At 35.9% G+C, this 16,072-nt stretch overlaps 1 protein-coding gene across 1 annotated transcript; it reads right to left on the bottom strand.

Moving 5' to 3' along the window:
• Window positions 1–6,793: 6,793 nt before the first annotated feature.
• LOC18109521 (26S proteasome regulatory subunit 7) lies at window positions 6,794–10,528 on the bottom strand. The gene is made up of 10 exons (XM_006387741.3): window positions 10,221–10,528; window positions 10,049–10,130; window positions 9,514–9,605; window positions 9,319–9,396; window positions 9,012–9,073; window positions 8,728–8,872; window positions 8,398–8,616; window positions 8,133–8,314; window positions 7,723–7,898; window positions 6,794–7,276 (listed from the first exon to the last, which is right to left on the bottom strand). Exons 1-10 carry the CDS (start codon window positions 10,314–10,316, stop codon window positions 7,119–7,121), a joined length of 1,290 nt encoding a protein of 429 aa, XP_006387803.2. The 5' UTR covers window positions 10,317–10,528; the 3' UTR covers window positions 6,794–7,118.
• Between the last annotated feature and the right edge of the window lie 5,544 nt (window positions 10,529–16,072).

Raw genomic sequence — 16,072 nt, 5'->3', positions numbered from 1 at the left:
TAATAAGTGGAACTTCAAAGTTTTTAAACCATATAAAAAGACAATTTTTTTTGTTTTTTCCACATCATCTACAACTTTTGATCCAAAAGAATAATAGGCGCAGTGCTAAATTGTCACTGGATTCTTTGTAATAAAATATATTGCAAGAGTGAGTCAAACTCAAGAATCAGCTTCCCGAAATAAACTTGATTGTGTTTAAGATTTGCATTGAGCAGAAAAGCTTTTTATAGCTATATAGGAGTCTGTTTTCAATGGTCAAGTTGTGTGTTTGCCTTTTTAAACCCTGTTGCTTATGGTTGCATCATGTGTCGTTTGATAGAGTATTTTGACAGGTAACTACGAGGGAGAAAGGGCAATACTATTGTTTTACGGAAACAAAACTATAGATAGCCTGAAACTTGATGCTATCGGCATGAATGTACTGCTTCATGCATGCATGGTTGCATTTTCCATTTTCTTGTAATGAATCATATAATGTGTTGCAAAGAACCCGGCCGGTCCTTTCCCTCTTCTTCTTCTTCTTCTCCGCCGCCTTTATCATCCTTCTTTCTGGAAATGGAAAATATTCTTCACAAAACCAACTTACCCTATACCGTCAAAGAATAGTATGTTGAGTGATTGGTTATTGCACATGTATTGCCATTTGTTTAACATGTGGAATTGTTAGGTACATTGACGTAGCGGAAGCTAAATAATCTCGAATCCACGAGAATAGTTGTGTTCAAAGAACAAGTTTATAGATGAATAATAATGTCCCTACAACCTTCCTGACTCTGTGCTTTTAAAAGAAACGAAAATAGAAAATAGAATCCTAAAAGGAATGGGAAACTAATATCAAACAAGTTTGATTTGTTTCCAACACTAACCACAGAAACGAAAATAAAAAAATAGAATCCTAAAAGGACTGAGATCTAACAAATAAACTAACTAACAGTATTAACTTCCTCATGTCCTACATCAGTCTCCTCCTCTTGGAAACAAACTCGCCCCGAGTTATCCGAATACAAAGGCACGTCCTCATGATATTCCAACAGATCGGCCACATTGAAGGTATTGGAGATGTTCCAATCATCTGGTAGCTGTAAGGTATAGGCATTGTCATTAATTTTCTTGGCGACTCTGAAGGGTCCATATTTTCGTTGTTGTAGCTTAGTTCGAATTCCAGGGAACCGATTTTTTCGCAGGTAGGCCATCACCAAATCTCCCTCTGTGAACTCTTTCTTGCGCCGATGCTGGTTTGCAGCAGATTTGTAAGCAGCATTCGCAGTCTCTAAGCTAGCTCGTACCTCCGAGTGTAGTTGTTGAACCCTTTCATCTAGATTTTCCCCGGCTCTACTAACTTTTGGTTGGATTGGTAATGTGACCAGATCCAGCGCATGTTTTGGTTGCTGAGTATATACGACCTCGAAAGGAGGTTTTCCTGTCGAGCGATTGGTCATATTGTTGTATGTGAATTCTGCTTGAGCCAAGTCAAGGTCCCATCATTTTGGTTTTTCTCCACTGATGCATCGCAACATGTTTCCCAGAGTACGGTTCACCACCTCTGTTTGTCCATCCATTTGTGGATGGAACGCACTGCTGAATTGCAGTTTGGTGTCAAATTTCTTCCATAAAGTCCTCCAAAAATGGCTTACGAACTTGACGTCACGATCTGACGTGATGGTCTTTGGAACTCCATGTAAGCGCACTACTTCGCGAAAGAACAAGTCGGCAACATGGCTGGCATCTGCTGTCTTTTTACAGGCGACAAAATGCGCCATTTTTGAAAACCGGTCGACCACCACCATAATGGAATCTTTGCCCCTCTGAGTTCGTGGTAATCCAAGCATGAAATCCATCGATAAATCCTCCCAAATCGTCTTTGGAATGGGCAGGGGAGTGTACAAACCGGTATTTTGGGTCTGTCCTTTTGCTTACTGACAAACTCGAAAGTGTTTGACGATTTTCCCCATGTCTCTCTTCAGCTGTGGCCAGTAGTAACGGTCGGTGATCAACGTGATTGTCTTGTCACGTCCCAGGTGGCCGCCCAATCCACCCCCATGAAGTTCCCGCATGATTTTCTCTCGCAAGGACCCCTTTGGAATGCACAGTTTATTGGCTTTAAACAAGAAGCCACCGTGTATCAGGAAGTCACTCACATTTTGTTGGGTGCTGCACTTGTTCCACACCTTTTTGAAGTCTTCGTCATTGATGTACTGTTCTTTCAGAGTCTCAAAACCCGTGATCTCAGTTTCTACTGTCACCAACAGTGTGGTCCGCCTACTCAATGCATCGGCGACCTTGTTCATCAGTCCAGCCTTGTGCTTTAAGGAGAAGGTAAATTTCTGCATGAATGTGATCCAGCGGGCATGCATATTGTTCATGTGGTGTTGGTTGTTGATGAATTTCAGAGCTTGATGATCACTGTACAACACGAATTCTTTTTGGATCAAGTAATGTTGCCAATGCATGAGAGCTCGAAAGACGGTGTAAAATTCTTTCTCGTAAGTTGTCCATCGCAGCCTCGCATCGCTTAATTTTTCACTAAAGAATTCCACCGGTCTGCCCTCTTGAGATAACACGGCCCCAATTCCCTTCCCTGAAGCATCACAATCAACCTCGAATAATTTGTCAAAATCTGGTAACGCGACGACGGGTGTCATGCTTAGTTTCTCTTTCAGTATAGCAAAACTCGTTTCTTGCTCTTCTTCCCAATGGAAACCACCTTTTTTTGTGCACTCGGTCAACGGTGCTGCCAAGCTGCTGAAGTTTCGAATGAACCTTCGGTAGAACGTTGCTAACCCATGGAAGCTTCGCACGTCTGCCACAGTTGAAGGGGTCGGCCATTCACGAATTGCCTTGACCTTGGTCTCATCCACTTGAACCCCATCCTTTCCCACGACAAACCCCAAGAAGACCAGCCGGTCTTGCAAGAAGTTACACTTCTTCTTGTTCACGTACAGGTGATTTTTCCGCAGTACTATCAGCACTTCCCTCAGGTGTCTCAAGTGTGTCTCCTCATCAGGGCTGTAAATAAGAATATCGTCGAAGTAAACGACGACAAATTTGCATGAGAATGGTCTCAGCACTTGATTCATGAGTCTCATAAAAGTGCTTGGAGCGTTGGAGAGACCGAATGGCATCACGGTCCATTCGTACAGCCCTTCGCGTGTTTTGAACGCAGTTTTCCACTCATCCCCAGGTCTAATTTGAATTTGATGGTACCCGCTTCGCATATCGATTTTGGAGAACACTTTTGCCCCTCCCAATTGGTCGATCATGTCTTGGATAGTGGGTATTGGATGTCAGTAACGGATGGTGATTCTATTGATTGCTCGGCTGTCGATACACATTCGCCAGGTGCCATCTTTCTTGGGTACTAGTAATGCCGGTACTGCACACGGGCTCTTGCTCTCCTGGATATATCCTTTACATAACAAGTCATCAACTTGATCTTGTAGTATCTTGTGTTGTTGGGGGCTCATTCTATAGTGTGCTAGGTTTGGTAAGCTGGCTCCTGGAATCAGATCAATATGATGTTGTATGTCCCTCATTGGTGGCAAACCCATTGGTAGCTCTGTAGGTGCCAGATCAGAAAATTCGGTCACTAAAGGGAGGACCTTTTCAGGTATTGTTTCCTCTGTCGTATCCTCCTCTTGAGCTAGTAACGCACAAGCTTGGCATTCCTCAGCCACATGTTTTGTTGCTATGGTTAGGAAACTTTCTCCCTCCTCTTGTCGTGCCTCTGTTTTCAAAATAGGTGGTTTCAAAAAGATATGTTTCCCTTTCCACCAGAATTCATAGGTATTGGTTTTTCCTTTAAAGCCGATGTCCACATCGTACTGCCATGGTCTTCCTAACAAAATTTGGCAAGCATCCATCACCACTACATCACACATAATTTCATCTTGGTAATTCTTACCAATTGACAACGGTACCCTACACACTTCATTGACTAAATCAGCAGCGCCTTCCACCTTTCGAATCCAACGTAAACCATAGGGCTGCGGGTGTTTCTCAGTGGTCAGTTTCAACCTTCGAACCAGTTCTTTGGACACGAAGTTCTCAGAACTTCCTGTGTCGATTACTACCTTCGCTATCACTCCATTGACAATGGCATTGGTTCGGAAAACTTGATGGTGAGTTGAAATCTCTGGTCCCTTTTTGGGCGTCAAGAAGACCCTTTGAACTATGCAATTGAACTTTTCGTTCCCACCTTTTTCTGCTTTCAGATTTTCTACCAACCTGTGCCGAGTTGATGTTGTTAATTTTTTTGCTTGAATATCACACGGTTGACGCATCACCATTCCAACGAATTCGTCCTCCTCACCACCTCTGTGTTATGATCATCGGCCCCCTCTACTTCATAGTCACCTTCAACAAAGTTGACAGCAGGTCTTTGCGGACATTGATTCGAACGGTGTCCTGGTTGATGACATCGGTAACATAGCGAGGGCGTGGGTCTAGCATAGGGGTTCGGTGCTTGCTGTGGTGCAGCTCTCCTTGGTCGATTTTCAGTAGCCACGGTCTCATTGCTTGGTTCAGTCGTGGGTGTCACTCTGCTTGGTCCTGCTTGATACTGCTGGTTTGTAAACCTGGGTCATACAGATGGTGCTCGGATTGGCTCTTCAGCCTTTCGTGCCAAATCGAAAGCTTGTCCGAGTGTGAATGTATTAAGCATCTTCATTTGGTCTTGTATGTCCCATTTCGAACCTCCTCTAAACCTTGCGATTTGCATGTTTTCATTGTCTGGTAGTAAGTTTCGTGAATTTAATCGAATGAACTCGTCGATGTATTCTTCCACGGTCCGATTCCCCTGTTTGCAATTCTGTAATTGAACATATAAACGTTGCTCATAATCAGAAGGTAAGAACTTGCTCATGAATTTGCTCTTCATCTTCTCCCATGTTGCAATCGGAGGTTTTCCATCTAGCACTCGCTTGTTTTTTAAGTACTTCCAATAAGCTGCAACTGATCCTCTCAGTTTATTGGCCACCACTTTGAGTTTCCGATCTTCAGAGCAGTCCATCACCCCAAATCCCGTCTCAACCTAGTCGATCCAAGAGAAAAACTCATCCACGTTCTGTGTTCCTTTGAAGGTTGGCATCTCCACATTGAGTTTATAATCTCGGTCACCTTGGAGCCCGATCTTCAGTTTCAATAACTTGAGAGTTTGTTGACGACATCACAGGTAATGATTGTGTGTTTTGGTATTGTGGTATGTTTTCAGGATTACGGGTCAAGGACGTCAGGCCACAAGTGATCTCATCTGCCCTTCCTCGTCGTTGGTCGTCTATCCTGTTGCCATTAGGAGACAACGCCTCCAATCTTTGAAGAACCTCTTCAAGCTGAGCCTGCAGTAACGGAACCCCATTGAATAGTGGACGTATGTCATTGATGGCGGCAGTAACAACCCCGGTTGCTATTGCCCTTATTCGCTGATCGTCGTCAGTCGAACGACTACTCCCAATATCATTGCGTGCCATCAGAAATTTTGCTGAGAGCGTAGGCTCTGATACCACTTGACGTAGCGGAAGCTAAATAATCTCGAATCCATGAGAATAGTTGTGTTCAAAGAACAAGTTTATAGATGAATAATAATGTCCCTACAACCTTCCTAACTTTGTGCTTTTAAAAGAAACGAAAATAGAAAATAGAATCTAAAAGGAATGGGAAACTAATATCAAACAAGTTTGATTTGTTTCCAACACTAACCACAGAAACGAAAATAAAAAAATAGAATCCTAAAATGACTGAGATCTAATAAATAAACTAACTAACAGTATTAACTTCCTCATGTCCTACATCATACATAGCTGTGGGAAATGAACCTTTCAACAGCACTTTCCTTCACACAACATCTCCAGCACTTCAAAATATTCAAGCACTCTTGATAAAAGCTGGGTTAGGCTGGCAAGTAAAGGTCACAATACCATTAAATGCATGCAGATGTGTACCAGATTCACGACCTCATGATCTCTATCAAGTTTCTCAGAGATAATAATGCGTTACCATCAATAATATCTAGCCATTCCTCTGCCTTTATGCTGACCCCAATTTCCCGATCGACTATATATGCTTTCTTCAATGGCACGTCTGCCCCAGTTGTCGATGGCTCCATATCTTATACCAATGGATATGGGTACTGGAAAACCTCTAGTTCCCGCGCAAGGTGTAAAATATTTGGCAAGGCAATGGTGTATAATGTCACCTGAAGCCAGCATTTCTGACCCCAACTTGCCTCACAGCATTGCCTATGCCTGCATTTACGCAGCCTGGGATATGGATCTTCGTGCGGCACACTGGATGTTAGAAGCAATGTTTCTTATGCTTTTAACATGTACTATCATCAGACCATGGATCAAAGGAATGGTGCGTGTTCCTCTTTCTAATTTATCGACCCTTACAAGTCTTGATCCATCTCAAAATGCTTGTCGGTTTGAGATCATGATCGATCTAGGAAAGCATGAGAAACCTCCTGCTCCTAGCTATTGAATTGCAAGAAGGAAAATCCGGCAACAACCATGGCTTTCATATTGGTGCTGATCATTTGTGGTGCTTACTGAGTTCCAGATGGCGCCAATACTGATCTGAGTTGGACGGTGCCCGCGCCACTGCTCATCCAGGCCTCATTCGTCCCCATGGAGATTTCAGATGCCACATATAGCTTAGTTTTGAAATCTTAATTTAGAATCATTAAAGTGGATATTCACATAACCCTAGTAGATTCACACTCTGTTCTCACACGAAGCAAATTCTGTGCCCATCCTTGAACAATTCGAATCTTCCCATTTCTTTGTCTATAAGGCGGTGGTGATTAAAACAACCATTATCCATCGATCTTGGAATATTATTGTCTCTGCCATTACAAAAACGTTTTGCCTCGTTGAACATATCTAGCCACTTGTTACAGGAAACAACATTTAGCCAATATTTCACCAAATTTGGGGCACCAAAGACCACATCATCTTGAACACAAGAGTACCTGAGTACCGAATAAATGACATATAGTGTTTCCTTCCCCCCCGAATGGAGCTACACTGGAGGAAAGCGAGGGTGACAAGGGGAAAGCTAATATAGATTGAGATTAAATAAGCACAATTCCAACATGAAAGAAGTCCCTAAAGCACAGCATTCCCTCAGTTGTAGACCATGTACTTTGGCGTTGCACTAAACTTCTGATAACCCTTGATGACCTTGTTTACTGCATCAAGGAAGTCTTTCTCAGTCACTGTCTTCCTGCGTGCTCTAATGGCATACATCCCAGCCTCAGTGCAGACACTCCTAATGTCAGCTCCTGTATAACAATCCAACATCAAAAATTCTGATAAAATGACTAGAGAGACTTTAAAAGGTTGTGGACCAGCAAATATAACCATACAAGTTGCTGGAGTTGGAGGCTGCTATCCATGCCACTTCAAAATTGCAAAATAAGAATAAGGATTCTTTGAACTCACGCCATAGTACTAGTTGAATTATGTGAAACATAATTTCATCTTCAATATAGCACAACTTCCCCTGAACTACATCCGCAGCCTACGTGACCATATTTTTTTAGCTTCTACATTCTGATCCACACACCAAGAGCAAAGATTTCACTCCCTTGGTAAAGAAAAGAGTGCCCCATCTTTGCAACTTAGATCTAAAGCCATGCCCTGAAAGGCATTACCCCCCCCCCCCCCCTTTTTTTTTTTTAACAGCAGGCAGTTAAAGTATAGAATGAGCTTAGAAAGGCATCAATACCGGTTGAATTTGGACAAAGGCGTGCAAGAAGCTCAAAACGAATATCTCTTTCACAATTCATAGTTCGTGTGTGGATCTTGAAAATCTGAGTCCTGCTCTCCAAATCAGGCAGCCCAAACTCAACCTTACGATCTAATCTTCCTGGACGTAACAGAGCTGGGTCCAGTGTATCAGGTCTGCAAACAACAGAACAAATTAAGGTACCAGCAAGACAGAAATCACAAACTAGTACACTTGCTAGCTAGCAAGACAACAAAATATAGATGCATCAGAGATCAGAATGAAACAGGTAGCAAAAGTAATACTAGTTAATGAGTGGACTTGAAAAGGATATTTCTTACTTCGAAGGGATTAGAAAGAAACAAATTATATATATATACACACACACATCAGTTAAGTAGCACATTAACCTGTTTGTTGCCATCAAGACTTTGATATTTCCTCGAGCATCAAAACCATCAAGTTGATTTACAATTTCAAGCATGGTACGTTGGACCTCATTATCTCCACCGACACCATCATCAAAACGTGCACCACCTATTGCATCAACTTCATCAAAAAAGACAATGCAAGCTTTTTTTGACCGTGCCATCTGCAGTGAATCAAATTCCAGTCAAATATAAGTAGCAGATAAGTTCTATTGATAAATTACAAATTTGAGAGACTGTATTTGACCTGAAAAAGCTCCCGAACCATGCGTGCCCCCTCACCAACATATTTTTGGACAAGTTCACTCCCAATAACACGAATGAAGCATGCATCAGTTCTGTTAGCTACAGCTCTTGCCAAGAGAGTTTTAACCGTTCCAGGAGGACCATAGCACAAAACACCCTTAGGAGGATCAATTCCAAGCTTTACAAATTTCTCTGGATGAAGCATGGGAAGCTCAACAACCTAAATTTTAGGCAATTTATTTTAAGAAATAATCTTAAGAAAACATTTAATTTAAATAATATAATGTGTGTATGAACGGATGAAAATAAATATCATAAATAGTATACGCACTTCTCGCATCTTTTCTATTTGCTCCTTACATCCACCAACATCATTATATGTAACATCAGGCTTTTCTTCTACAGTCATCATTGTAACACTTGGATCAATCTTTGGAGGCAATGGAATCTGAATCTGATACTTGTTGCGATCAACACTGCAATGGCAGTGAGATAGTTGTATCTATATCCCATGAAATCAAACACACACACACACACACACACACATACATGTACTCACAGCCAAACATGTAAAAACGTAAAGAACCTTAAAAGAGATCAACGAGGGAAATTTACCCCACTCGCATGCCTTCTTCTATATCAGTAGGGGAAACTTTGTCACCAAGCCCAACCACAAACTAATATTACAAAGAAAGTATAAAGTTAGAATGGTCCACAAAACACATTAGTAGCATGTGTCAACTGAGTGACAAGAACACTTAACACAATTGGCAGTGTTTCAATACATAAAAAATTAGCAACTAGGACAAAAGGTCAGCAATGAGGCACATCATTTGAGCTGTTGTTGATATAACCAGCACAAGCATGAAAAAATAAGGAGGCAGAAGAAAATGGTTTAAGACAACATTCTAAAGAAACACACCTTAGCAATTTGCTTGACATTTATGACATACTTTGCATCCTCGGTATTTGGACTAATAATCTTTGTGCACCTTGCAACCTGATGTGAGGGGGAGGGGAGACAGTCTTAAATTCATTATTCAATATTCAGAACTTCTACAACCTTTCTTTGCTTTTTATTGGAAAAAGGAGAAAAATAATTCCCAAATCATCATGCCTGTAGTGGTTGTTCTTCTTGCATCATCTGCTTATCAGACACAAGGTCCCACTGGCTGGGTGCTGCTAAACCGGTGTCAGATTCTTTAATGCCTATGAATCAAGCAAAAGCATCAATAATCAAAATATATATACTAAATGCATCTAAATGGTGCATTCCTTGGAAGAGCAAGGTAATCACACAAGAAGAGTTTGATGATATAAACAACACACATGAAAAATGAAACGAGCATCTTATCAACAGCACATTTTCAATCAACAACTAATTTGGAGAGAAGCTTTAATGGCACTACATTAAAGAAAACCAATCTCTTCTCTCTCTGTGTATATATGAGAGCGTGTGTGTGTGTGTGCAGGTATCAAAAACTGATTCTTTAAGTCTAGACCTACAGCAGTGACCATGAACGATATTAATCTCAAAGCTTTCAATCACTGGCAGCCTAGACCCAGATCAAAAAAAAAAAATTACTATAAAGATAGCTATTTAAATCTTTAATTGAAAGCAAAAAAAAATAAAGGAGCCTAAAGATTATTACCCCGAAGATCATTAATCTTCTTAGCTAATTCTTTGATTTCCTTCTCTTCTTTCTTAATACTGTTCGAGTACGGACCCAAACCCTGCATTAATTAATTAATTAATTAATTAATTAATCAAACCAATACTGAAAAGTCAATTGTTAAGAAAAATAACAACGAAATGGAACATGCATAAGTTTTGAGGAGAGCGATGTCGTCTTCGTCGAGAGGAGGTGGATTCTTCTCGTCCTTCAATATCTCATCGTCGTCAACCGCTGCCGGAGCCATTGATTAATTAATAAATCGATCCAAATCTTAAACCTAAAAGGCCACTGAAGCCAAGACTGAAGAAGCAAAGAAATCTTTTTCTTTTTCTTTTTCTTTTTCTTTTTCTTTCTTTTCTTTTTTTGATAGAGAGGGGCAGTGGATTGGCATTTGGTTTCGATATAAAAAGCGGGACTTGCCCTTTCCTACAAGAAACACTGCAAAATGCATGCCATTTTCTCTTTTCTTTTTCATTTTTTTACTTCCTGTCTGATGCTGTTAACCATACAAGATTTCTTCCGTTTTGCAGTACTGAGGTTCGACTGTAATTTTTTAAATTTTATATTTTAAAAAGTTTTAAATTAATTTTTTTAATATTTTTAATTTTTTCGATACATTTACATTAAAATAAAAAAAATATTTTAATATATTTTTAAAAATATATATTTTAAAAGTATTATTCCGAACACAAGTTGTGCTTGTGCTTTTAGTATTATGCTACTAATCCCTAAAATTTTTGTTTTTTCTTAGATATGTTGTCTATACCATGCCTATATTTAACATATAAAAAAAAGTTTTATTAAAAACATTGCTTATAATAGATCAAAATAAATATGTATGTGTTTTGCATATGTCTTTAATAAAAATGAGTATTTAATAAAAATTAGAATATCCAATAAAAAATGTTAACAGTAAATTTTAAAAAAAATAAAAAATATATTTATTTTTATTTTTTAAATTTTAAAACAATAATATATCATATCGATTTAGATCACTCAAGTTTACCCATCAAATTCATGCCCAAGTTATGTACCCAACTTGGTTCAATTTTATTTTTTGCAACCACAATCTTATTTAAAAACAAACTAAAATTCTAATGATATTTCCAAAAAACAATAACTTAAATATATTTTCAATTAAATTAAGAGATTAATAAAGTTATGTGTATAATATATATTCAACCATTTAATTTCTAATTAAATAAAGTTAAAATAAAAAAAAAGGCAAAATAAGGAATGAGTACATGAGGCTCAACATGTCTGGCTCACTAAAATTAAAGTCCAACACGTGGGCCTAACAGCACACGCCTAAACTTCTAAACCTAATATTTTTTAAATTATTTAAATATGTTTTATCCATCTATTTTTTTTATAAAAAAATTAAAAAAAAAGATATAGACGACGCATCGTCTACTACCAGAAATTCAATCGCCACAAAGGTGACTAAAAAATTAGAGGTGGTATTTTTGCCTAAAATATTCATTTTCAACTCATTTTTTTCTAAACACCCCCAGAACCTCCCCAAACCAATTAAGCAACCCAAAACAATTCCAAAAATAGTCTAAAATACAAAATCAAATCAAGAAAAAAAAATTATCTCTTAACTTCGATCTTTTTTCAGGCAAGATGAGGTTTAAAAAGATATTAATGGGACCCCTTGTCAAATAAAATCTATTGATACCAAGATCAGTCTTTTTTGTTGTTAGAATATGAAAATCGATAATTTTCTCTCTCTTTTATCAAACTCAAAGACTAAAATGTGGATAAAATGAAGTCTTGGACAAAACTGTATGATTCTTGAACTCAAGAATTTCTCCATGAAAGATATGAGAGAAACAACATTTATACTAGGAATAAAAAGCTATAAAGATATATTTAAAAGGTTACTTGAATTGTCTCAATCCATGTATATAGATAAGATGCTAAAATGGTTTAGTATGAAAGAATCCAAAAGAGAATACTTTACCTATTTCACATATGATACATCTCTCCAAGAATATGTGCCTTAAAACACAAATTGAGAGATATGATGGAAATGATTCCATATACTATGACTATGGATATAAGAACCATAATATATGCGATGATTTGTACAAAACCAGATATATCTTATGCTTCATAATAAGTAGATATCAATTTAATCTAGGTAAGAGTCACTAAAAGATAGTTAAAAATATTTTTAAATACTTAAAAAGAAAAAAAATGTTTTTCTAGTCTATGAAGGAGATAAAATAGTAGTTCCTGGTTATTTAGATGCTAGTTTTCATTAAGTTATTGAAAATAAAAAATTTAGTTTGGTTATATTTTATTCTAAATAATGGTGTTGTAAGTTGAAAGAGTTCCAAATAAAAGATCAAAGTAGATTCTACAACTAAAGTTGAGAACACTTCTATGTTTGAAGAGATAAAAGAGGTTGTTTGGACTAGGAAGTTCATCATTGAACTACGTGTGGTTCCTAGCATTGTTGATCTAGTAGCTCTGTACAATGATAATAATGGAGTCATTGCACAAGCAAAGAAACCAATGTCTCATTAATGATCCAAAGATGTACTTGAACAATTCTATTTGATTAGATAATCATAGAAAGAAAAATGTAAAGATAGAGCGAGTACCTACTAAAGAGAATTTTGTAGATTCTCGTACTGAGAAACTATCTCAGTGAAAGTATTATCATCAAATAGAGCGATATGGTATTTGATACATGAGTGATTGACTTTGGTACAAGTGAAAGATTGTTAGTGTATATGCCTTGTAACCAATCGTTTGGTTACACGTGGCATTGGCTTTGTTCATGTAAATATATTTAATTTAATAATAAAGAGTTATTTATCTTTAATATTCATGAAATATTTTATTAATGAATATAATATTTGATTAATGAGTTTATAGTAAAGATAAAGTCATTGAGACAAAAATTTCTTGCAAAGAAAATTATGAAGTTGTTATAATTATAATATTCATATTGCATCAAAACATTGTTCCTAAATGTTTCTAATCGATGCTCTATTAAGATTGGACATTAATTAGAGTTGTTGAGACTGATACATATTATGTGTTTTCCTTTATAAAAAGAAGCAAATGTTTTCATAAACTAAGGTATGAATGATATCTAGAACTAATATGTAAGTATTTGTTAGATGACATATACACTGAACTGATCCACATAAGAAATTCATATGAAGAGATCACCCGTGGTTATGGAAAAGCTCATGTAATAGTTGTGTAAGTGATCATTATACTTGAGATCACTAAGTTATCTTATATATGAAGTGCTATATTTTGATTCTGCTATGTGTTATCCTAACCAAAGGTAACAAATGGGCAGATATTGGGTATAACATGAACTATAAAAAGGTAATTAAATAATCAAGATAGGATTCATCACTTTAGGTGAATTATGAAAAATGTTTCACCCGATCTCAAATAGTATTCCTTGCACAAGATAGAATGAGATTTGAAAAGAGTTTCAAATTTTATTTAAAGAATTAATAACTATGGTGTTGAGAACAAACATGATTTGACATAGTAGACATACTCTATACTATAATATCTATAATATCTAAATCGGAATATTGTTGATGAATGAATAATAATTATATTGAGAAACTGGTTACTAAAAGGTTAAGTAAAACCACTTATGACTTTCATAATATTTAGGGGATCATGACATGTTACTAGACATTGTACTTGACCTTCAAATATAAATCAATTAATTATTGAATTGATAATTTATTTATTTATTTAATTTACTTAATCCTATTTTATTTAGGATTGTGATTTATATTTGACCAACTTATTAGAAAATCTAATGAGTCACACACATAAGAATCATTAGTCAGAAATTAAAATGAGATGATTAATCAAGTGTGACTTGATTATAAATAAATTTTAAAAATTAGGGATTAGAGTGTAATTTATACATGGAATTATAATTCTAGACATAAAAATCAAGCAGGGAGTTGAATGAATAAATTTCTAAAATTAGCCTAAAATAGTGTATATATATTATTTAAGGGAAAAATTAATATTTTTTTTCATTTATAGAGTTTTTAGGTTTTTCTATAAATAAAAAGTTATGCCTCTTATTTTTCTTGGATGGTGAAAAAGGTGAGTTAAATACAATACTGAAATACCTAAAACACAATACAAAATAACTAGCATTCTAAGGTATAACAATATCTTTCTCCTAAAAGGGTTTAGGAGATTTCTCACTAGTGGTTTGTGTGAATTACCGTCAGAGGACGAATAATTGTACGACTTATGGTTTGCGACGACCTAACTTTTGAAGCAAATACTTAAAGCAAAAAAAAAATCTGATCTTCATGTAATCTTCATATAAAAACTTAAAATAATTCTAGATCTGTATAATAGGATCCTTTGGACTCCTGAAAAGTTTTAAATTTATCATTTCTGTTGCGTTTATATGTTTTGGAAAATCCAATATAATATCATTCAAAAAAAGGTATATGCCAACCCAAACTTCCACTTTTGATTATTTTAATATTAATAAATAAACAAAGAGTTTTTTTCGGAGAGAAAAGGAGATGATAGTTAGTTATGAAGAAAAAGAAAAGGTAACTAAGTTTGTTTCTCAAGAGTGTAGATAAGTTTGTCGTGAAAAAGATGGTGATTAATAAGGCATTTGAGGGTGTGGTGATTTTTTTTTAATGTATAACTTTTTTAATATATCAAAAGCTATTATCAAAAACAAGTTTTACATGTTTTTTTTTGTTTTTTTATGGATCCCACTAAAAACAGCAAATAATATCTCTATCCCAAACACACCTTTAGGCCATGTTTGTTTCCCGGAAAGTGGTTTCCGGGAAACCACTTTCCAAACTTTTATGTGTTTGTTTATCATTAGAAAAGTTGGTCGACGGAAAACACTTTCCAGTCAAAGGAAAATTTGGCTTGGTTTCTAGGAAAGTGTTTTTCTGGAAAATTTGGGCGGAAAACACTTTCTGGAAGTTGTGAAAAATTTAGAAATGTCATATTATTTGCTGATTATATCAAATTTGATCCTCAAACTTTTGTATATATATATATGGTTTTGAATATTTATTTTTCAATTTCATCTCTTAAAATTTATTTTTTATATTAACTTTGGTCCTCATTTTTATAATTGTTATTTGTTTTTCCCTTATCATTTTCTTATTGAAATTTTTTATCTATCAAATTTGGTCCTCCTTCTTTTAATTGTTACTTATTTTATTTGAAATAATTTATGAAATGTTAATTATTATTATTTTAATTTCTTCATCTTTCATTTTTATTTTATTTTTTAGATTTGATTTCTATTATTTTGATTATTATTTATTTTATTTGAGATAATTTATGAAATTATATTTTTTTTCAATTTCATCCTCATTCAACCTTTTAATTTGTAAGATTTGTTTCTCATTATTTTAATAAACTTGAGAAAATAAAACATTAATAAGTTATTTTCAGCTCATTTTCCATGACATAATCAAACACTGTAAAGTGTTTTCCAACTTATTTTCCATTACACTACCAAACATCGGAAAATAATTCACTTTTCTGAAATTCACTTTCTCGAAATTCACTTTTCAAAAAGAAACTACTTTCCAGTAAACAAACGGGGCCTTAGTTTCTTCTAAAAAAAGAAAAAATTGAAGTTAAAAGAGAGATTAATTCAGTCTCAATTTTAAAATTAGTTTTTAACCTAACCTATATTTATATAAGAGCAGCTCCAACCGAGCAGCTAAATAAGAAGCCAAACGTCCTTTGCCTTTTATTTCTTCACTGTTTGCATTCCAACGGAGGAGCTAAACAAATAGCCAAAATGGCTATTTGTTTCCTTAACAGCCATTTCTACATTTAACTGTAGAAATGGCCAAAATGATAGCTGTTGGCCAACGGTTATTTTTATAGCCGTTGGCCAACAACTTTTTTTTTCTTTTTTTTTAAATATAGAAGAAATTTTCTATAAATACATGAAGAAAAAACTTGTAGTTTTAAATTTTTGTATTGTGTCTCACC

The sequence above is a fragment of the Populus trichocarpa genome, chromosome 18, assembly GCF_000002775.5.
Source record: "Populus trichocarpa isolate Nisqually-1 chromosome 18, P.trichocarpa_v4.1, whole genome shotgun sequence".
Lineage (NCBI taxonomy): Eukaryota > Viridiplantae > Streptophyta > Magnoliopsida > Malpighiales > Salicaceae > Populus > Populus trichocarpa.
The sequence above is the reverse complement of the archived record's forward strand: the minus strand, read 5'-3'. Positions and strand labels throughout refer to the sequence as shown.

Coding starts and splice junctions, on each gene's coding strand:
- LOC18109521 (XM_006387741.3), bottom strand. CDS start 10,316: ATGGCTCCGGCAGCGGTTGACGACGATGAGATATTGAAGGACGAGAAG. Junction 9,074..9,318: donor ATGTCAAGCAAATTGCTAAG/GTGTGTTTCTTT, acceptor TTGTAATATTAG/TTTGTGGTTGGGCTTGGTGA. Junction 8,617..8,727: donor AAATAGAAAAGATGCGAGAA/GTGCGTATACTA, acceptor CCTAAAATTTAG/GTTGTTGAGCTTCCCATGCT.